General features: G+C 32.3%; 3 protein-coding genes across 5 annotated transcripts; all 3 read right to left on the bottom strand.

Moving 5' to 3' along the window:
- Positions 1-428: 428 nt before the first annotated feature.
- On the bottom strand, positions 429-5,063 carry LOC107429848 (uncharacterized). Of its 2 annotated transcripts, none has more exons than XM_048463847.2 (8): positions 4,793-5,063; positions 3,763-3,951; positions 3,283-3,670; positions 1,496-1,640; positions 1,257-1,390; positions 1,025-1,087; positions 864-935; positions 429-767 (listed from the first exon to the last, which is right to left on the bottom strand). In XM_048463847.2, exons 3-8 carry the CDS (start codon positions 3,472-3,474, stop codon positions 663-665), a joined length of 711 nt encoding a protein of 236 aa, XP_048319804.1. In that variant the 5' UTR covers positions 3,475-3,670; positions 3,763-3,951; positions 4,793-5,063; the 3' UTR covers positions 429-662. The 2 variants fall into 2 exon arrangements, with proteins under 2 accessions (XP_048319804.1, XP_048319803.1); XM_048463846.2 differs by having other exon boundaries at positions 429-770; positions 4,793-5,060.
- A 3,132-nt stretch (positions 5,064-8,195) lies between these two features.
- LOC107429849 (serine/arginine-rich splicing factor SR45a) lies at positions 8,196-11,721 on the bottom strand. Of its 2 annotated transcripts, none has more exons than XM_016040604.4 (7): positions 11,588-11,721; positions 10,823-10,845; positions 10,619-10,702; positions 10,417-10,528; positions 10,010-10,159; positions 9,258-9,321; positions 8,196-8,611 (listed from the first exon to the last, which is right to left on the bottom strand). In XM_016040604.4, exons 2-7 carry the CDS (start codon positions 10,843-10,845, stop codon positions 8,442-8,444), a joined length of 603 nt encoding a protein of 200 aa, XP_015896090.1. In that variant the 5' UTR covers positions 11,588-11,721; the 3' UTR covers positions 8,196-8,441. The 2 variants fall into 2 exon arrangements, with proteins under 2 accessions (XP_015896090.1, XP_060674480.1); XM_060818497.1 differs by lacking the exon at positions 11,588-11,721 and adding an exon at positions 11,539-11,558.
- A 1,195-nt stretch (positions 11,722-12,916) lies between these two features.
- LOC107429859 (uncharacterized) lies at positions 12,917-17,609 on the bottom strand. The gene is made up of 12 exons (XM_060818533.1): positions 16,907-17,609; positions 16,616-16,722; positions 16,422-16,490; positions 15,789-16,328; positions 15,139-15,671; positions 14,899-14,963; positions 14,569-14,648; positions 14,330-14,434; positions 13,815-13,954; positions 13,586-13,714; positions 13,303-13,455; positions 12,917-13,224 (listed from the first exon to the last, which is right to left on the bottom strand). Exons 2-12 carry the CDS (start codon positions 16,718-16,720, stop codon positions 13,098-13,100), a joined length of 2,046 nt encoding a protein of 681 aa, XP_060674516.1. The 5' UTR covers positions 16,721-16,722; positions 16,907-17,609; the 3' UTR covers positions 12,917-13,097.
- Positions 17,610-17,768: the final 159 nt, after the last annotated feature.

The following is a 17,768-nucleotide window of genomic DNA, read 5'->3' on the forward strand; positions in this document are numbered from 1 at the left end:
ATTAGTGGAAATTACCAATTCTGCTCAATTCATTTCAAGTGGAACCCGCATTGCAATTTAATTTTCAAAACCAATGGGGCTCACTTTTCTTTCCATATTAGATTTTTAATTTAAAAAAAATAAAGAAATACAATTATAATCACCAATTTTGAAAAATAACGAAACTCTCATCTTGAAAATGTAATTTCCTGCAGAGGTTTGCCAAAATGTCACTATCATCTATTCCTTCTGTGTCAGAAACAGAGCACTCGGTAGCTTCACATTTGCTTGTCTACATATGTTTTTAAAGCTTTTGGCGTGGTTAAGAATAGAGGCCAAAAGCTAGGATGAGCTGGAAGAGTACGAGGGACGTTCTTTTGCCTCAAACTTTTTGCAAAAAATTGAAAAATAAAAATAAAAATTTAAGTACAGAGTAAAACAAACAGATATGATAATGAGAGAGATCTAGTATGTGATATGATCAGGGCCATCAGTTAAAATATTACAAGGTTAGAATCCATGGGAGAAAATATGGTCAAACAATCAAACGCCACCCCCCCATAATATCAGTCTACAATTAGATTACATCTAAAAGGTTAGGGCTAAGATTATATATATATATATATATATATATATCTAGATATATGTATAATATTATGCACGCAATTCAACATACAGAGCTCTCACTCTTTATGTATCTTTGCTGTTGTCTCAGCAAACTCGGCTTCTTCCTTCCTTCTCTTGGCAGAATGAACGAATTCAGTGATCACTGATGCCTCATCCAATGGCTTCTGTGATTAACCAATAAAATAAATTAAAATGATGATTAGAATTACGCACATCAGCATGTATGATCTTTGAATGTGAAGAGAGTAGAGAGAAACCTGATGTGATGTAAAATGTCGCTGTACTATATTAACCATGTGTTCCCTTGTAGGATCGGAATTGCTGCTTAACTAAAAAATGCCAAGTAGCTGAATTAAGAACAGAGTTATCCCAAACTAAAGGAAAATAAACCTGAATTCCAAAAGTCAGTAACACTTACAAGGTTGAAGTGTTTGCAATATCTCCGCAATGCGTCCATTCCAAGTTTCGCCATGTTTATGCTCTGATTATCCAAACAAACAATCAGGAAAAGACTAGACAATTGACATAGCATATAACGTGCATATTAGTTGAAACTTGAAACTCCGAAAATGTGAAATCAATTGATAGAACATGAACATTGAACTAGAACAAATCACATGAATATCTCCATCCCGTGCAAAGATTCTTACCGATTGAGATGTGTGGATAGATTGTACTTCTTTATAGGTGCTGCGATTTATTGGTTTTAGTGAGGTAGGAGGAATCCAGCGCTTCGCGTGCCGAATTCTTGGCTTACTCAGTTTGTGGAACTCAGTACTGCTAGCTGCTCAAAGAAAAATAACTAACTTTAAAAAAGACACTAATTTGGATTTTAGACAGAGTAGCATACCTTATAATTGAAAAAACACCATGACATGGCACAACTTACAGAAATCATTGTCCTTGTCAACGATGTCAGAACTAGTGCTAGAGTTGTCATAATCATGATCATCATCTATTTCATTGCCTGTTGGATGTTCCAGCACACTCAGTGCATTCCTTTGTAGTTTGACTTCAACCCCATTCTTCAGAACCTTGTATGCCAAATCATATGTAGTTCAAACACTACTCATAAATTACTTTGCTGACTTAGCATAGAAAGAGTGGATATCCACTTTTTCCTCAGAAGCATGATAGTCATGACTTTTAGCAAACAAATGAAATAGAATCTGTATCAATACCAGGTGATACAGAAATTCAAGAGCATTCATAACTTTGAACATGCTTCTCATAATTCACAAATTAATGACCCAAAAAAAATAAAAAATTCCACAAATTACTTCATAAATTAGTACCAAACGAAAAATTAGAGATCCAACTATTGTTGTAAAGGCATAACGCGCTTTCCTTTTTTTATAGTTTGATGAATTATAATATCACAGATCAAAGCAAAACAAAGGGAATAATATATTATCATTATCAAGACCAGTAGTCAAAGCATTCATAGTTCTAAACATCATTCTCACTAATAACTTTGACTCGGTACAGAAAATATAGAGATTCACTTTTCCATGAAGACAACTCCATTGCTTAAGGCAAACCAACATTAAAAGTATTTATTCACACAAAAAACATTAAAAGTACTTAACATCAAGACCATTGAGATAATTACAGATTTAGAGAAGTTATTTATGACTTATATAAGATATTCATGGTACAAATTATTAAAATATGCTCCTTTAAGAAGATCAAACAAGATCTAGGTTTAACCTCTAAAAATATTTGTTTCAGTCATGAACTTACGATCATGGAACCTCTCACCCCTAGCAAATCAAGCACTCCCTCATAAAGAAAATTTCATGAAACAAAAACCCATTCTTTATTTCAGTAGCAATTACATATTTTCGCTGCAGTTGCAGTATTCACATTCATAATTTATTGATCAGTAAGACGTGCAAAATGCCTATTCGACAAGATATAACTCAAAAATTTTTCTTCGGGCCCTATACTTGCTATCTTCCAAACTCAAAATCTGTACTTTGTGGTAAAAGCCATCCTATATATTTCCAGCAGTAGCGTGAATAAAAAAACTAAGAGCTAAAACATCGATGTTCAAAACTCTATACCACAAGAAAAAAAGGAAAAAGAAAGGTTTTCTTACTTCGCGAGACATGGTTTAACTTTTCAATTGACGAAGAAACACAAGGCAGAGAGAGAGTCTCCTAGGCAAAATACTTCCAAAAATTTAATTCTCTTAATCGAGAAGCTAAATCCTTTATTAATACGTCCCGGTTCGTTGAACCCCTTTCCATCCGATTGGACATGATACAACATACGACACTCAATTATTATTATTACTTTTTTTTAAGAAAAAAGAAGTCGGTTTATAGCGTAATCCAGATAATTACATAATTTACATATATATCTAAACGTAATTAATTCCCTTTGATGGCTATCACTTATATCATAAATAAAATATAGCACAACTTTTTATATCTCAAAGAATGGATTAAATTATAGATAAAAAAAAATAAAAAATAAAAATAAAAAGATTAAAGTCAAGCAAGAAACCATAACATTACTCAGCCAACTAGTAAAAAAAAAAAAAAAAAAGGAGCAAAAAAGAAAAGGTAGTTAAAAAAAAAAATTAAAAAAAAAAAAAGAAAGAAAAGCGCTGTTGTATTATTACCAAAATAATGAATTTAAAGAAAAGTCAGGCAAGGAATGGAAGAATACCAGCCAATGCCAACCTCCTAGACCAACAGCCTTCTTGACCACGCCTTGCAGACCCACCAATACAGACTTTGTTCTGTTGTTTCCAGTGACAATAACTTTGGTGTGTCTGGGTAGAACAGAAAGCTCTTCATCCCCACTTTCTTCGCGTAAAGGCGACAGAACTCGCGAAGAACAAAGCTCAGCCTCCAGCATTCGGATATTATATATGCCTTTCAAAATTTTTTATCCCTCAATTTCAATAAAAAAAGGTCCAGTTTTCACCCAAAAACAAAAGGAGTTTCACTTCCACTGGTTAATACCCAAAAAACCTATACAAACCCAAATCTTAAAATTGGGTTTTAGATTAATTGGTCATACAGGAAAATTCCCAGAACTCCATTTGCTACCCCTGATGAAGGAAAAAAACCAGTCAAAAAATAGCCACAGAGATTTCTATCCATTTTGTAGTTGGAGAGAGAAAAGAGAGATAGACAGAAAAACCTGCTTTCATGCATGAGTAAATTCTTTAAGCTCTGACACGAATTTTTTAGGGAAGTGTTTCAATGCAAAGAAGGGTATCCAATCACTGAATCACGGACTCGGATTGATCGCAATAAATGAACCACTGTTCCTTCAGATCGAAGATATGCTTATCACCGAGGTTTTTCTATGAAGTGACATCATGCGAGACTGAGAATTGAGAACACAATTTACAAAATTATTTTTGCTCTGAAAAATCCCATTAAATTAGCGAATAGCATGCTTTATTCACTTCAAAAAAAATAAAATTATATTACTTTTTGATAAGAAGACAGAGCTAAGTAAACCCACAAAAAAAAAAAAAATTATATTACTTTTTGATAAGAAGACAGAGCTAAGTAAACCCAAAAAAAAAAAATTTATATTACTTTTTGATAAGAAGACAGAGCTAAGTAAACCCAAAACCTCGTTTGCACACTGAGAAAAAATATTTTTAAAAAATTTTATTTTTAATAAAAATAAATTGAATCCCCAAAAATTATTAAAAATACAATTAGTATGAACAAGATTAAATCCCCACAACCGAGGCTAACATAGACAGAGCGAGATTTCCCCGTACCGCAAAAACAAAAAGAAGAAACAAAAAAACAATTTATTTTGCTCACTTTCTAGGAAAACAAAAAGAAAAAAAGAAAACACAAAATGGAATCTGCTAGGAAATACAAGGATATCTTAATCTCAAAATTTATCGAAAACGACGAATTACACTCGGCTCCCTCGTATTATAAATAATGCAAATACTTTTTACCAAAAAGAGAAAAAAAAATTCATAATCTAAATCCAATTTTTTTTCCTTTTTCTTTTAAATCTTCGATGCAATTAAAACGACTAATCCAACTCTATCCTATTAAAAAAAATAATAATAAATTATTTTTTAATAAAAAAAAAAATAAAGGTGAGCTAGGAAGTTTCAAAGCTGTATTGAAAAACCACCGAATTCGTAGTCAATACAAAATCAAAAATGCAAATGAGCATCAAAAAGCTGATATACCTGTTCGAATGCGAACGATTACAAGCGGAGAAAAAAAACGAATACACCAACTGCTACATAGATTTGGGGCCAGATTAAAAAAATTAAAAAAAGAAGAAGAAAGAGATTTCGTAGTGCAAATTCAAAAGAGATCTAATACACAAATTGCCTCAAAAAAGAAAAAATTCACAAACAGAGAGAAAGAGATAGAGTGTGGGACTAGATAGAGAGAGAGAGAGTTGCAGAGAATTTTCTTTTTCTTTTTTTTTTTTTTTTTTTTGAGAGTGAGTGAAACGAAATTCGCTGAGAGAGAGAGAGAGAGAGAGAGAGAAAGAGAAAGAGCACACTAAATGCTTACCAACTGCCAAGGAAACGACCTAGCATGTGCCCGTACGGTCACGACCTTCGGAAAACCGGCTTAACCGGTCATTTGCCTGTCTGTGTCTGCCTTGTCTGTCTACGTTATTTTTATTTTTCATTTTTTTCTGCCTTGGGCTCTGTGCTCTCCCTCTTCGGCTTATTTTTTGAGCCGCGTTTACTTTTGTCCTTTTGTGCGAGCGCAAAATTGCAAAGAGATTTCTTTGCGATTTGGTGGGGCCTCGTGTGTAAATATATATATATATATATATGAGTGAATGAACAAGAAATGAAAATCTTTTTTTGAAAAGCTAATTAATAAATTCAAATAAAATAAAATTGGTTTTGGGAAAATATGACGAACTGACAATTACGTGACTACTTTTTATGGAAACATGTTTTTTTTTTAGTTAATTTTTTGGATAGAGCAATATTCTTTTTTCTTTTTCGGTATTTGTTTAAAACCAGTACATATAAGTTTGAATTAGTCGTTTCATGCATCAAGATTTTTTATGACTAATTTTGAAATGATTTCACCTAAAAGTGCATAAAGAATTGCAAGTTACAAGTTTCATATATATATATATATATATATTTTATATTTATCCATAATTGTTTTCAAGTTTCAATAGTAAATACATTTTTGGATACATAAAATCATGTCAATATAAAAAAAACACTATTTGTTATCATAGTAATAGCACATAAGCATAATTTATATGTTATTTACATGTTAGATGACAGTTTAGTTTATCATTAAATAATTTAATTTTTTAATTTTAAATTTTCCTATTGAAAAATTAAAAAAAATTATATATTGTAAATTACATTAACATTGGGATAGTAAGTGATGATTATCAGACAAAAAAGTAGAACCTTTTAATAATGTTTTGTCAAAAATTTATAACCTTGATTTTTATTTTTAATTTAATAAATTTGATCAGTGAGTCAATTTTTACAATGTGTATGGTTAAAGTGGAATTTATCATTTATTTTTCCTTTTTCATGTACTGAATCTCTTCCTTATATTTTGATCATAACAACAAGAAGGATCCTTTTCAATGAATATACATTGTTCTTATTTACATCCCCTCCTTTTATGAAGTTATTTATAGTTGTGTTTCTATATATTTTCATTCCTCAAACACTCCGCTAATTGAATATGTAGAGAAAAATATAAATGCAATTTGAGTCGGATTACTACCATCAACAAAGATTATTGTTCGTATAATTATTATTTAGTAATTGTATTTAATTACATGTTAATCTTCATCCTAAAAACATAATTTGAAAAAAATAAACTTTTTAAACATCCATTTAAATTGTCAAATGTTATTAAATCTCATTCTTTTCACCCAAAAAAAAAAAAAAAAACTAACGTATAAGAATCTCAACAGTAATGATCATAAAACAGTAAAAAATGGCATCTTTCATAACCAAAATAGAAATCTGTTTGTTCATTTTGTCATTTTAAAAATGCTAGCATGACCACATAACTTGCACATGACCATATTATTTAGTATCTATTATTTAGTATCTAACAATTACCTTCTTTTGAAAAATTCTAATATTGGAGAGAAATCTACAAGAATTTGATTTTATGGCAGTTGGTTTCATGACGAAAAGCAACTAATTTGACTAATCTATTAACATTCCCTCATTTTAATATATATATATATATATAATATAGTATAAATGGAATCTAACCACCAAAAATTACACCTATGATCATTGATTTATTTAACTTGTAAAATTAATCAAGACAAAGATACACAAATGGAAAAATAAAATATAAAAAAGAAGATAAAATAATGTATATTATAGACTGAGTGACTCAACCGCCAATGGCCAAAAAGAATTTGGTAGAGCATGTGTAAGTTGTTAGCCACTTGTCCGACAACAAAATATCAAAGAAATCAACGGTCAGGATTCATTCTGCAATCCTCGTCTAATACTCAGCGCAAAAACTAAAACCTTTGGCTCGTTCTTTTTATAAGCCAATAATTTTATCTTCGGCTTTGGAGAAGCCAAGCCGATTAAACATGGAAATGACCGGTTACTTCAAAAAGAGGGGAGAGCCAATGACGTACACGTGTCAGGGATACAGCTGTCGGATCTTATCCGAGCAAGGCGGATACTGTGAATTTATACTCTACTCCTACTAAAACATAATTCGTACCTGGTACTTAAAAACCTTTTTTTTTTTGTATATTAAATATTTGAAATTTTAAATAATTTTAGATTAACTTCAGGACCTACTCAATCCAACTATTTTTTTTTTTTCTGTTATGGCAAAAATTTGTTTTGCATTCCCACAAAAAAAAAAAAAAAGGAAAGAAATTTGTTTTGGATGGAAATTTTAATTTATTTTCAAAAAAGTAGAAAAAAAAAATTGGAAAAGTCTTTGGTTTGTTTTTTATTTATTTATTTTTTCTTTTTGGTTAACGAAAAAAATTGCGCAAGTTTGAATTTGGATTTCAAGTCCGCCCATGCAGCTGGAGCGCACTCTTAAAAAAAAAGAAGGAAAAAAAGAAAAAAAGAAAGAAAGAAAGCGCGCTTCGTGATTTTTGGGGATTCAAAGTGTGGGCCCCACTTCACCCTTCCCTTCTCCAACTCCCACATGCGGCCATGCTCTAATTTTAATTCATTTTTTATTTTTATTTTATTTTTTATTTAAAATTTTTTTTTTCTCTGGTTTGCTGGGATTTAGTGCGCCTTTGAACCTTTGGTAGAGCTGCTTCATTTCTAGAAGCCACATTTTCATAGGAATAAAAAAAAAAAAAAAAAAAATTGTTCCTCCTAATCAAACACATGAAAAGCATTCAATCTTTATATAATGAAAAGCATGCAAATTTCTAAAAATAAAAAAACAAGAACTATGGGTATTCCCCTACTTCCCAAGGACATTGAGGAAATCATTGCCAAAAAAGCAAGTTTTTATCTTGAAAATTCAAAATTAGCATTCTTTTTAGGTGTAGAATACTTCATTTGCGTGCTCAACCAAATTTCAAGATACAGCAAGAGTAAATTCATTGCTACTGATAGTTTTACAGCACCAAAAACACAATAAGACCCAATGCACACAATCTCCTTATCCATTATTGGCATAATCATTGACTAGAAAATATGTCCGCTAAGTTTATAATTTAATTGTTGAGATACAACAACAGAGAGAATCACTAGAAGTACCCAGTAATATCAAAAGAAAAGAATACTAATTACCATCATCCCACACTTCACGAAGAATAATTCCCAAGAGCATGTTAGTTTAATTAACATGGAACATTAGTAATGCAAATAGATTTGATTGCTCTTATCTAGGTTCTGACAAGGAACGCTCCCTGCGCCTCCTATATGAGTCAGGATAATCATCCATCCTCCTACCATATGGAGAGCGTGATCTTCCTCGTCGGTCCCTTGAATATGGATCCCTATCTTGCCATCGACGAGGCGAGTAACTACGAGAACGTCTACGATCATATCCTGCATAATTGTTTTGATGCTGATGAATAAAAAATATATAAATATGCACAGCTGAAGTACATGAATTTCAAAAGCCTGCCCATTGAAGCACATGCAAAACAAAAGCAAGGATAAGAAGATACTGTCCTATAAGTCAGCCTAATTTTTAAGCAAGCACAAGAGCTGAGAATGTGCACCGAGTCTACAAGGTGAATTTCCTCAATGAAAGAATTAAACCAGGCAGCTGGACTGGTTACAAAAACTATCTACCCCTAATGAGCTAACAGCTGTTTTACCTATCAATCATCCACCAAATAAAGCATTTAACGGAAAGAGAAGACAAGCAGCCCAGCTATCATGTTCTACATCACTATATAAGGCCGGCCAAAACTCATTTTTAAGGCTCATAATTGTCGACAATAGCAGTTAAGGTCCAGAGGATCAGCTACACAACAGATGCTATACCATTTTGGGTGAAAGATGCAGGTAGGAGTAGTCAAAGTCCCAAATAAAAATTCAGACTTTTCGTGGGTCATGCATATCAAGTCTGACCATGATATCACCAGGAAACAAAGACTAAGTACCAATTCAAGTTTGTCTTGTCAACATCCAAACTTCAATTGACAAAACAACTAGCCAGATAATGAAATAGAGATCTTTGACATACCTCGTCTATCTCTCAATCCGTGATACCTGCCTGGAGTTGGTGTCCTCCCTCGCTTCCTTTTTGCCTGCAAATACACAAAAAAATGCAAGATAAAATCATGGAAGATAAGCAAGTTAGCATACTAGGCAAAATAATTGAAGTACAAGCAGATACTTTACACTTTGAAACTACTTTACATTACTGAATGATGATGGGAAATTGCCCTTCCATGAAATGATACAGGCAATGTCTAAAAACTCGAACACATTTTCATTTTTTGCAAGGCAAAAAGTTCCCAGCTTTACTGTCATGGCATTGGCACATATTCCAACTGCACTAGCATCTAAGAAAATTTCTGTTCACCTTTTTTCTTAATGTATAAGATAAGATATCCCTTGACAGATTAAATAGGATAAGCCCAAAAACAGATGCAACAAGAAGAGTTTACCACGTCTCTAGGGTATTTTATAGATAGAAATTTTTGACAGATGCTGTTGCCAATGAAGAAACAGGAATAAAGGGCATTCAACCCTCTGCAAAATAGTCGTATTTGAATCGATGAGTTTGAAATGTCGACGCAGAACTCATGTCGTAATGGGATAAGTTCAACAGTTTAGAGCTTAGATTGTGAATTCGATGGAGCTACACAGAACAGACCTGCTGCCAAAGTTTATCAGGCAACATTTCTGAAGAAAGAAAACTTCAAAGAAATTCTATGTAAATTATTCTCATGCTACTCAGTAACTACAGATCCTTACACCAGAAGATAATACCTTCTCAACAGTAACTAGTCGACCTTCAAGCACTGAACGATTCAAGTATTTTATGCAGCGTTCTGCATCTTCAGTTGTTTCCATGGTGACAAACCCAAATCCACGAGATTCTCTGGTACGAGGATCTGTAACCAGATGGCACTCCAGAACCTGAAATCAAAAGTTAGATGTGAAACTTCATGCATTGGTGCAGCTACTATGCAAGGGCTTCTTCCCATACTCTACAAATATTTGTCTGGTATGAGCAACCCCATAAATGGGTCATGACTTCTTGAAGCAGCCACATCATCTTAGATTAATGTAATTAAAAAAAAGCGCCATCAACAAATTATAAATTCTGGAGTCATATATGATAAAAAGATTAATTTTAAAAAAAAAAAAAAACTGCATTTTGCATGAAACAATACCTTTCCTTCTTTGCCAAAAAACTTTTCAAGCTCACTGGTAGTAACTCTTGTCGATAAGCCTGTCACATACAAGTTATTTCCAGGATTGGTTGCATCACCAGAATCATTGCTCCTGCAGCAATGGAAATTAAAGCCATTCTTTCAACTTAACAAAATCAGCGTGATAAGCAACAAAAATTACAGCTTCAGACTGCCAGTATACCTGGAACGGCTTCTCCTTGATCTAGACAATGATCTTGATCGACGGCCTCTTACAGGTGAGACGGAGCTACGTGGTGAAACAGATCTAAAGAAAAAGGTAACACAAATTTAATACCTTGTTTCTGACCCAAATTAATTAAACAAGTGCCAAAAAAAAAAAAAAAAAAAATCATATTTCGAAATTCTATGTTAAACCGAGACTCACCTTCCAGCTCTGGAGTATGGCATCTATCAATACATAAGAAAACATCACCATATTAGATTCCTTTCAATGTTATAAATTTTCAGTATGACAAATGCTAAGCGTGCTCGTGAATCAATATTCATATATTTGAATGTCACTGTGTGGATTAAAATAAAATCTATATATATCTATATATATATGTAATAAAATAAAACCCAGTTCCATGATTAAAAGAGAGAAAGATATGTATAGTTGAATTCAAGCTCAATGCACTCAATGCGACAAGTTGAAACTTTTAAACATTTCAATTGTCCTTTACTTTCTCATCCACCAAACAGATTACAATTAACTTAACCTTCAAACCATCATAAAAAAAAAAAAGAGAAATTTTTTAACATATATACTTGAATTAAAGCCGAAAGTTTACAGATTTTAGCTCTTGTCGAAAAAAACCAAAAAACAAAAAAAGAAAAAAGACAACAACAAAATACCAAATTCAAAACATTTCAAAATTTCTCCTCTATTTTCCCCTATCTAAGCTTACAAAAAAAAGAAAAAAAAAATTAACAAAACCCTAAATTTTCGAATTAAAGAATTCCAATATGAAAATAAATATTCTCTAATCCCCCCCCAAAAAAAGAAAAAAGAAAAAAAGGTCCTCGAGAAATCGAACTCAAAAACAGTAAGTGGTAACTACAAAACACAATAAATAAAGAGGTCTAAGGCATAGGTTTTACTTGGGCGACGAAGAATTGCAGATAGAAAATGATAGTTATGAAGCTTTACCTGGAATGGCCGAGTCAACTCGGAAACCAAACGATGTGAAAGAATTTGCCTTTACTTGCGGAACGAAGGAAAACAGAGTCAAAAAGGAAAAGCACAAAAAATGCACTATCAAACAGGGACGGGTAAAGTCGTCCAGCGGGACTGGGCCTTGTTAAGGAGCCCATGGTTGTTGTGAAGAGCATACCAGCCCAGCGTTAATGGAGGTTTATTCCTAATCCACCGGCTTATATTTAATCATAATTATCAAATAATTATTTGAAAATGATTCTAGCGTAAACCTTAGACGAATTTGAATGATACAGATATTAGCCACTTATTATACTCTGATAGCTCATCATCAAAAAAAAATTATACTCTGATAGCTCTATAAGTAAGACAAAGTTTTCATTTGCTAAACCATTTAAGAAAACGTAAAATTTCAAGTGTTTTTCTATTAATGTTGAAAGAGCTAGATATATAAGCAAAATAATATATGTTATTCCTCTGAAATTTGTAACGTGAACAAAAAACAACAACAATAAAATTCAAGTTAGGATTAATTATTATTAAAATGTATATTTTCATTTAAGAGAAATTTTTAGATACATAGTAATGTCTAATTGTTGCTACTTTTACATGTATAATTGCTTTGCACATCAAATGGCCTTTTGGCAAGGCAAAAGTAGTTTTTAAAACTAAAGAGCTACTTTTGGACTTATTAAGCCAATTCTTTAGAAGTGCTTTCTCTGATTAGAAGTTATTCTATACGAATTTGATAATTTTATTTTATTTTAATAACAAAATTAATACATTATGACAAAATAATCAACTAGCCATTACTAATATTTTAATATCTTCTGACACATTCAGACCAGGTCTAGAAGACCTTTGAAACAAAATACCTTTCAGAAAATAGTTTCCAACACCAATATAAAAGCCACTCAAAAGCAGAAGCAGAAGCAAAAACAAACCAAACTCTGACATGTAAAGAAATTCTTTTAATACCTTTTGACATATTCAGATCAGGCCTAGAAGCTCTTTTGAAACAAAATACTCTTTCAGATAATAGTTTCCAACACCAATTCAGAAGCTACTCAAAAGCAAAAGCAAAAATACGCCAAACTCTGACATGTGAAGAAATTCTTACATTTGGTACATCCAATAAGATATCTTATATTTGATATTGTTTTAAGATTCAAAAAAAATAAAAAAATAAAAATATTATTTAAACCCTTTATTGATTTATTTCTACTCCATTGTAATTCAAGAGGTAACACCCAAAAATAAAAAAATAAATTATCATTAATAATTTTCAATTCAATATTATTTAAATCACAAATAAAACTAACGGGTATTATAAATATATAGTATAGTTTTATTGTCTACACATTTATACATTCTTTTGTTTGAAGAAGTAATTGCTGCTCTTGGCTTGCTTCCCATTTTTTAGATTTTGTTTTTCCTGTCTATATCTTCATTTTCTTTACGAAGATATGAACCTAATTAACAATTTCCCATCTCAGTTTATTTGTCAAATTGATGCAACTGTTTCATATGAAGATGCTGTTCTTGGTCCTCCATCCAAATCACCTTTTGGATTGCTTTCTTTAGAGCAAAAGAAAAAGAAGGCAGATGTGTATATAGAAACATGCCATAAACTGAAAACCAAAATGCACATATAGTTACAAAACATGAATTGCATACCTTTAATCAAGCTAGTAACAGTAATATCCTACCTGTGAAGTATCCAGTAGTTTTGACTGTTTTCGTTTTCCCTGCTTATGGCAGCAATGGAAAATGCAACGAAGCCAAGGACCACATAGACCCAGCAAAAGTATCTATAAAGTGTCTTTCCTATATTTACAAACCCAACTTTCACATTCTGCCTTCTGCAAAACCATTATCAAATGCGTATAGACAACAAAACATGGATTTTGCTGAAATGTTTTAAATCAAAGCTACTTGGAACGTAAGTTATACTATAACCTTGTTTAGAAACTTATATTTAAGATTATATACCTCTTGGGGAAGCTTAACATAGTTCCTTTGTCAGACGAGGATAATTTGTTCACTCTGCATAATTCTGTCAGCCACCCGATAAGAAGGCCTGCAGCTCCCATCGATAGAACAATAGGAATATTGCTTGACCTGAAAGAAAACCAAAGTTTTGCTTTAATTTCAGATTTGAGTGTTAATTTTCATTAAGGCAAAAAGGAAAATTGTTAATGGTTGTTGATTTTTCCAATACCTGGTTGCACCAGTTAATGCTAGAAGGGCTGAACTTATCGATGCAATTGTATGCATAGTTCGTTTCGCGGCTTCACTAACATTGCATAGGTAAACAAAAGTGCTCATCACAGCCAAGAAAGATAGCCAAAAGTCCATAAACTGATACCAAGAAAGCAAGACACATTAGAACTTTAAACTACAAACTCAAGAATATTAATTATGTAACACCAATCCATAAAAAAATTGAAACATTTTGAATCTGACTGGGAAATGGGAGAAATCCTATAGAACACATGGATTAGGGGAAACACAATGCATAAAAGGAGGAGAATTAGAAATATTTTTCCCAAAAACATAAGTTCTAAAACTTTAAATACAGACTCAAAACTGATATTATGTTACAATAATAAAAGAATTCTGAAAGCTAAAAAAGAATGAAACAGTTGGAATCGAACGGTAAATATATGTCAACTTGCAGTTCTAGGACTAGTAATATCAAACACAAGAAAGATAGTTGAATTCATTTCAAAGTACCTGTAGAATATGAAATTGTAAAATACACCGGTAACCCACATCGCAAGTATGATATAATGCACTTGAAATTCCACTAGAGATGAAGATTAAAAAATCTGCAAATGCCTGCTCAAGGAAACATATTATATTTTGTTATTTGTTCAAGAAATTTTCCATGGAAAATATAACTTAACAAATGTGTTGCAAGTTGTAGTGCTCGGTAGCAAAATATCTATATATGCTGACTTGTTAGAGCTTACCTTCTGTTGAAGGGCCTTAAATGCAGGAAGTATGGCTGCAACATTTGAACCAATAATACAGGTCCGATGCCATATTCTTCCTGCATTAGTTGTTCGTTCATCAAGTATTAACATTTTTATATGTGAAGCTTTCAGTGGCAAGTAGGGTAAAAAAACCAAACATAGAACAGATTAGTGCTTAAATTAAAACCAACAGTTTACTTGCAAGAACTTGCAGTTAATAGTAATGACTAGTATTACTAGCCACAAAGGAAACACAAATAATGCATAAGGAAGCTAGTTTATGACAAAAAATTTCCTTAACAATAGAAAAGTAGAATTGCTGATAACCTGCTCTGGAAAATAAATCAACACTGCAGTCAAATCCACCATGGTTTCTATCACAGGAGCAGTAGCTGAGGAAAAAGAAACGCCAAGAAAGTTAAAGTTTACCATCTCAAATTTCAGTAATCCAAATAACATATAAGTTGCAAGTATTAATAGGAACTCATTTCATGCTTATTTGAGAAGAAAACACTGGTAATTCCCTAAGATCTTAAAGACAAAAAGTTAAAAGAAAAAATTACTGACTGGTAGTAAATTGTTCGACTTCCATCATAACATGCCTGATATGTTCCCTGATTTGAGCATTTATTTGGACACCATTTAGCTGAAACAGACATTCTGGTGTTTGGTCTGGAAGAATTTTCCACCGAAACAGGATGTCTTAATCCAATGATCCAAAATTCATTTCTGGGATATAAGACATACAAATTGACTATTTGTTCGGTTGAATCATACAATTTAACCATTGAGTTATTCTTGGACTTGGCTGTCTGGTTTGAATAGCTGATGTCCCACATATCAACAGTTGGTAATCCATTAAATCTAATATAAATTTCATAGTTTAATCTTGTATCTGATAATAGTTGAATGTGGATATTCTTTCCTTCTATATGTTGCGGCGTGTCAAAATCAAAATAAGTCCAAGCATAACCTGACTTCTCCACATCAGAAGATTTGCTCAAGAGGGGTTCCAGAGGAAAACTAGTCAATTTTGTGTCCACATGTTTGCTATCTGGAAAATAAACTTGAGGAACAGTTGGATTATTTTGATAAACTCCCTACAAAAAAAAAAAAAAAAAAAAAAAAAAAAAAGTGACAGTAAATTGACCATAAAATATTTCCCAAGTCAGATTAGACTTAAAAAAAAAGAGAGAATGAAAGAGCTAATAACAAACCTTAAGTGTATACTCTTCATAAACACAGTTTGGTCCATCCTTCTTTTCGGGGCAAACAACCATTTTCCATTCCACTGAAGTGCAAACTTCTGCATCTATCTCAACTTTTGACCCATAAGTGGCCTGGATAGAAAAATACCACATACCAGACTTCGGTATAGGGATAACCAGGGGACCTTTTGTTAAGTCATATGAATAATCATACAAAGAATTATCCGGGATTCCATTAAATCGAGCATAAAACATTATAGATAATTCATTGGCATCCCTTGTGCTGTTTGAAAGAGTCTGATTAAAACTGAAGTCTTTAGCACTTATTGTCATTTGGAGTCCTACGTAGGTGTCAAAGGAGTAAACTTTTGGCTCCTCTTTCACAAGGCATAAATTACGAGAAAAGTTCAGTACATGTCCATCATAAGCAACATGTATATCTGAAAGATCCTCAACAGTCTGATCACAATGTTGGCCCTGCATTGCAGGGTGTGAACAGCCTTCCACTGTTACATTCGCACTGAAGGAGTATGATGAGCCACTATCAATCTAAAAGCCAGACATAACAAATAAATGGAATGGAATTTGGTCAAGAAAATGATTTTTCAAGGCAAAACTTTTCTTAAATCTAGAATCACATACCATTTTTGATTGAGTTCTAATAAGTCCAAGGCCGTTGAACAGGCCAAAATAATAAATTCCTGGAATGAACTGCATATGATATTCTTTTCCATGTTAGTTGAGATAGAAGATTTTAGATCCTACAATATTAAGGAATTATAAACAGAGAAAACACACACACACACACACACACACACACTAACGAACTAACTAACCTGACCATATAGCAATTTAAATCTGATCTTTTTCTGCACTGGATAGCATTGGTCCACATTCTGAAGATATTGTATATTTTCAGCAGAGCCATTATACTGATTCATCACTGAAAAAGAAAATTAGAAAAACAGAAAACTGAACTACTCTCCTTTCATGAAAATGAGCATGGACCATCTACCACTTCCAGTTTGTTAAGTTTTCAATCAAAGATTACTTCGACATGAGATTGAGAATTCCAATCAAAATGAAGTTGTCCACACTTTAGAGCTATTTTATCAAGCAAAACTTACCTAAGGCTTTCAAAGAAGCTTTTGAGAAATCGGGAAGTGGAGGACCTCCATTTCTAAAGCATATGATTGGCAATGATTTGTCAGGATGTAAATAGAATATTTTAAGATCCTGCAATCATCAGAGGTTGATGATAAAAAGACTTTGAAGGCTCAAATCTGACTTCAAGCAATATGAACTCAGAAACTTCATATAATTAGAATAAGGACTTGAAATTTAAAAAAGCATTTATAACCTTGGCAATTTATTATATGAGGTATTTGTAGGCAAAAACTCACAAGGTTTACATCTGAGTCTATTGCAATGGATGCTGAAGAAAAAACCTGTGGCAACTCAACTGATATATATACCCAAAAAAGAAAAGAAAAAAGGTCAAAATGGAAAACAGTAAAATATATTGCATGGTTTTAAGAATTTCCATGTTTTGAATATTGGAACCACAAAAGAAATTCATGATTCCACAACATTTAGGATCATGTAGAAATTACTAGCTTTTAAGACCCCTTTTATTATACTCAAAATAGTTGTAGTTCTCTGCCTTCCTCCTTTTACTATATCACACAATTAACTAGTAACTAGTAAGTTAGCTCAAAATTTTCAACTTTGAGTTTAGAAATGTTGCTGTTTCAATTTTAGTGAATAATTATTATCTGGAAACATGGGTTGGTTTCTGTAACGAAAGGAAAAAGTACTTGTGGAATTGGAATTCCTCTGCTATGATTAACCATATACATCACGACTTTCAATTTATTATATGAATTTTTAGTTCAAGTATTCAGCAAAGCCTATTTCTGTTACTTTTGCAATAGTATAAAAAAAATGTTTTTAAGTCCAATAATGGTGGATAAGAAAACCTGATGATGA

The sequence above is a fragment of the Ziziphus jujuba genome, chromosome 6 (genome assembly GCF_031755915.1).
Source record: "Ziziphus jujuba cultivar Dongzao chromosome 6, ASM3175591v1".
Classification (NCBI taxonomy): Eukaryota; Viridiplantae; Streptophyta; class Magnoliopsida; order Rosales; family Rhamnaceae; genus Ziziphus; species Ziziphus jujuba.

Coding starts and splice junctions, on each gene's coding strand:
- LOC107429848 (XM_048463846.2), bottom strand. CDS start 3,474: ATGCTGGAGGCTGAGCTTTGTTCTTCGCGAGTTCTGTCGCCTTTACGC. Junction 1,088..1,256: donor CTATCCACACATCTCAATCG/GTAAGAATCTTT, acceptor TTGGATAATCAG/AGCATAAACATGGCGAAACT. Junction 936..1,024: donor ATTGCAAACACTTCAACCTT/GTAAGTGTTACT, acceptor GGCATTTTTTAG/TTAAGCAGCAATTCCGATCC.
- LOC107429859 (XM_060818533.1), bottom strand. CDS start 16,720: ATGAATCAGTATAATGGCTCTGCTGAAAATATACAATATCTTCAGAAT. Junction 16,491..16,615: donor TTAAATTGCTATATGGTCAG/GTTAGTTAGTTC, acceptor TATCATATGCAG/TTCATTCCAGGAATTTATTA. Junction 14,649..14,898: donor TGATTTATTTTCCAGAGCAG/GTTATCAGCAAT, acceptor CAACTAATGCAG/GAAGAATATGGCATCGGACC.
- LOC107429849 (XM_016040604.4), bottom strand. CDS start 10,845: ATGCCATACTCCAGAGCTGGAAG. Junction 10,160..10,416: donor TTTTTGGCAAAGAAGGAAAG/GTATTGTTTCAT, acceptor TTTTGATTTCAG/GTTCTGGAGTGCCATCTGGT. Junction 9,322..10,009: donor GACTAGTTACTGTTGAGAAG/GTATTATCTTCT, acceptor GTGTATTTGCAG/GCAAAAAGGAAGCGAGGGAG.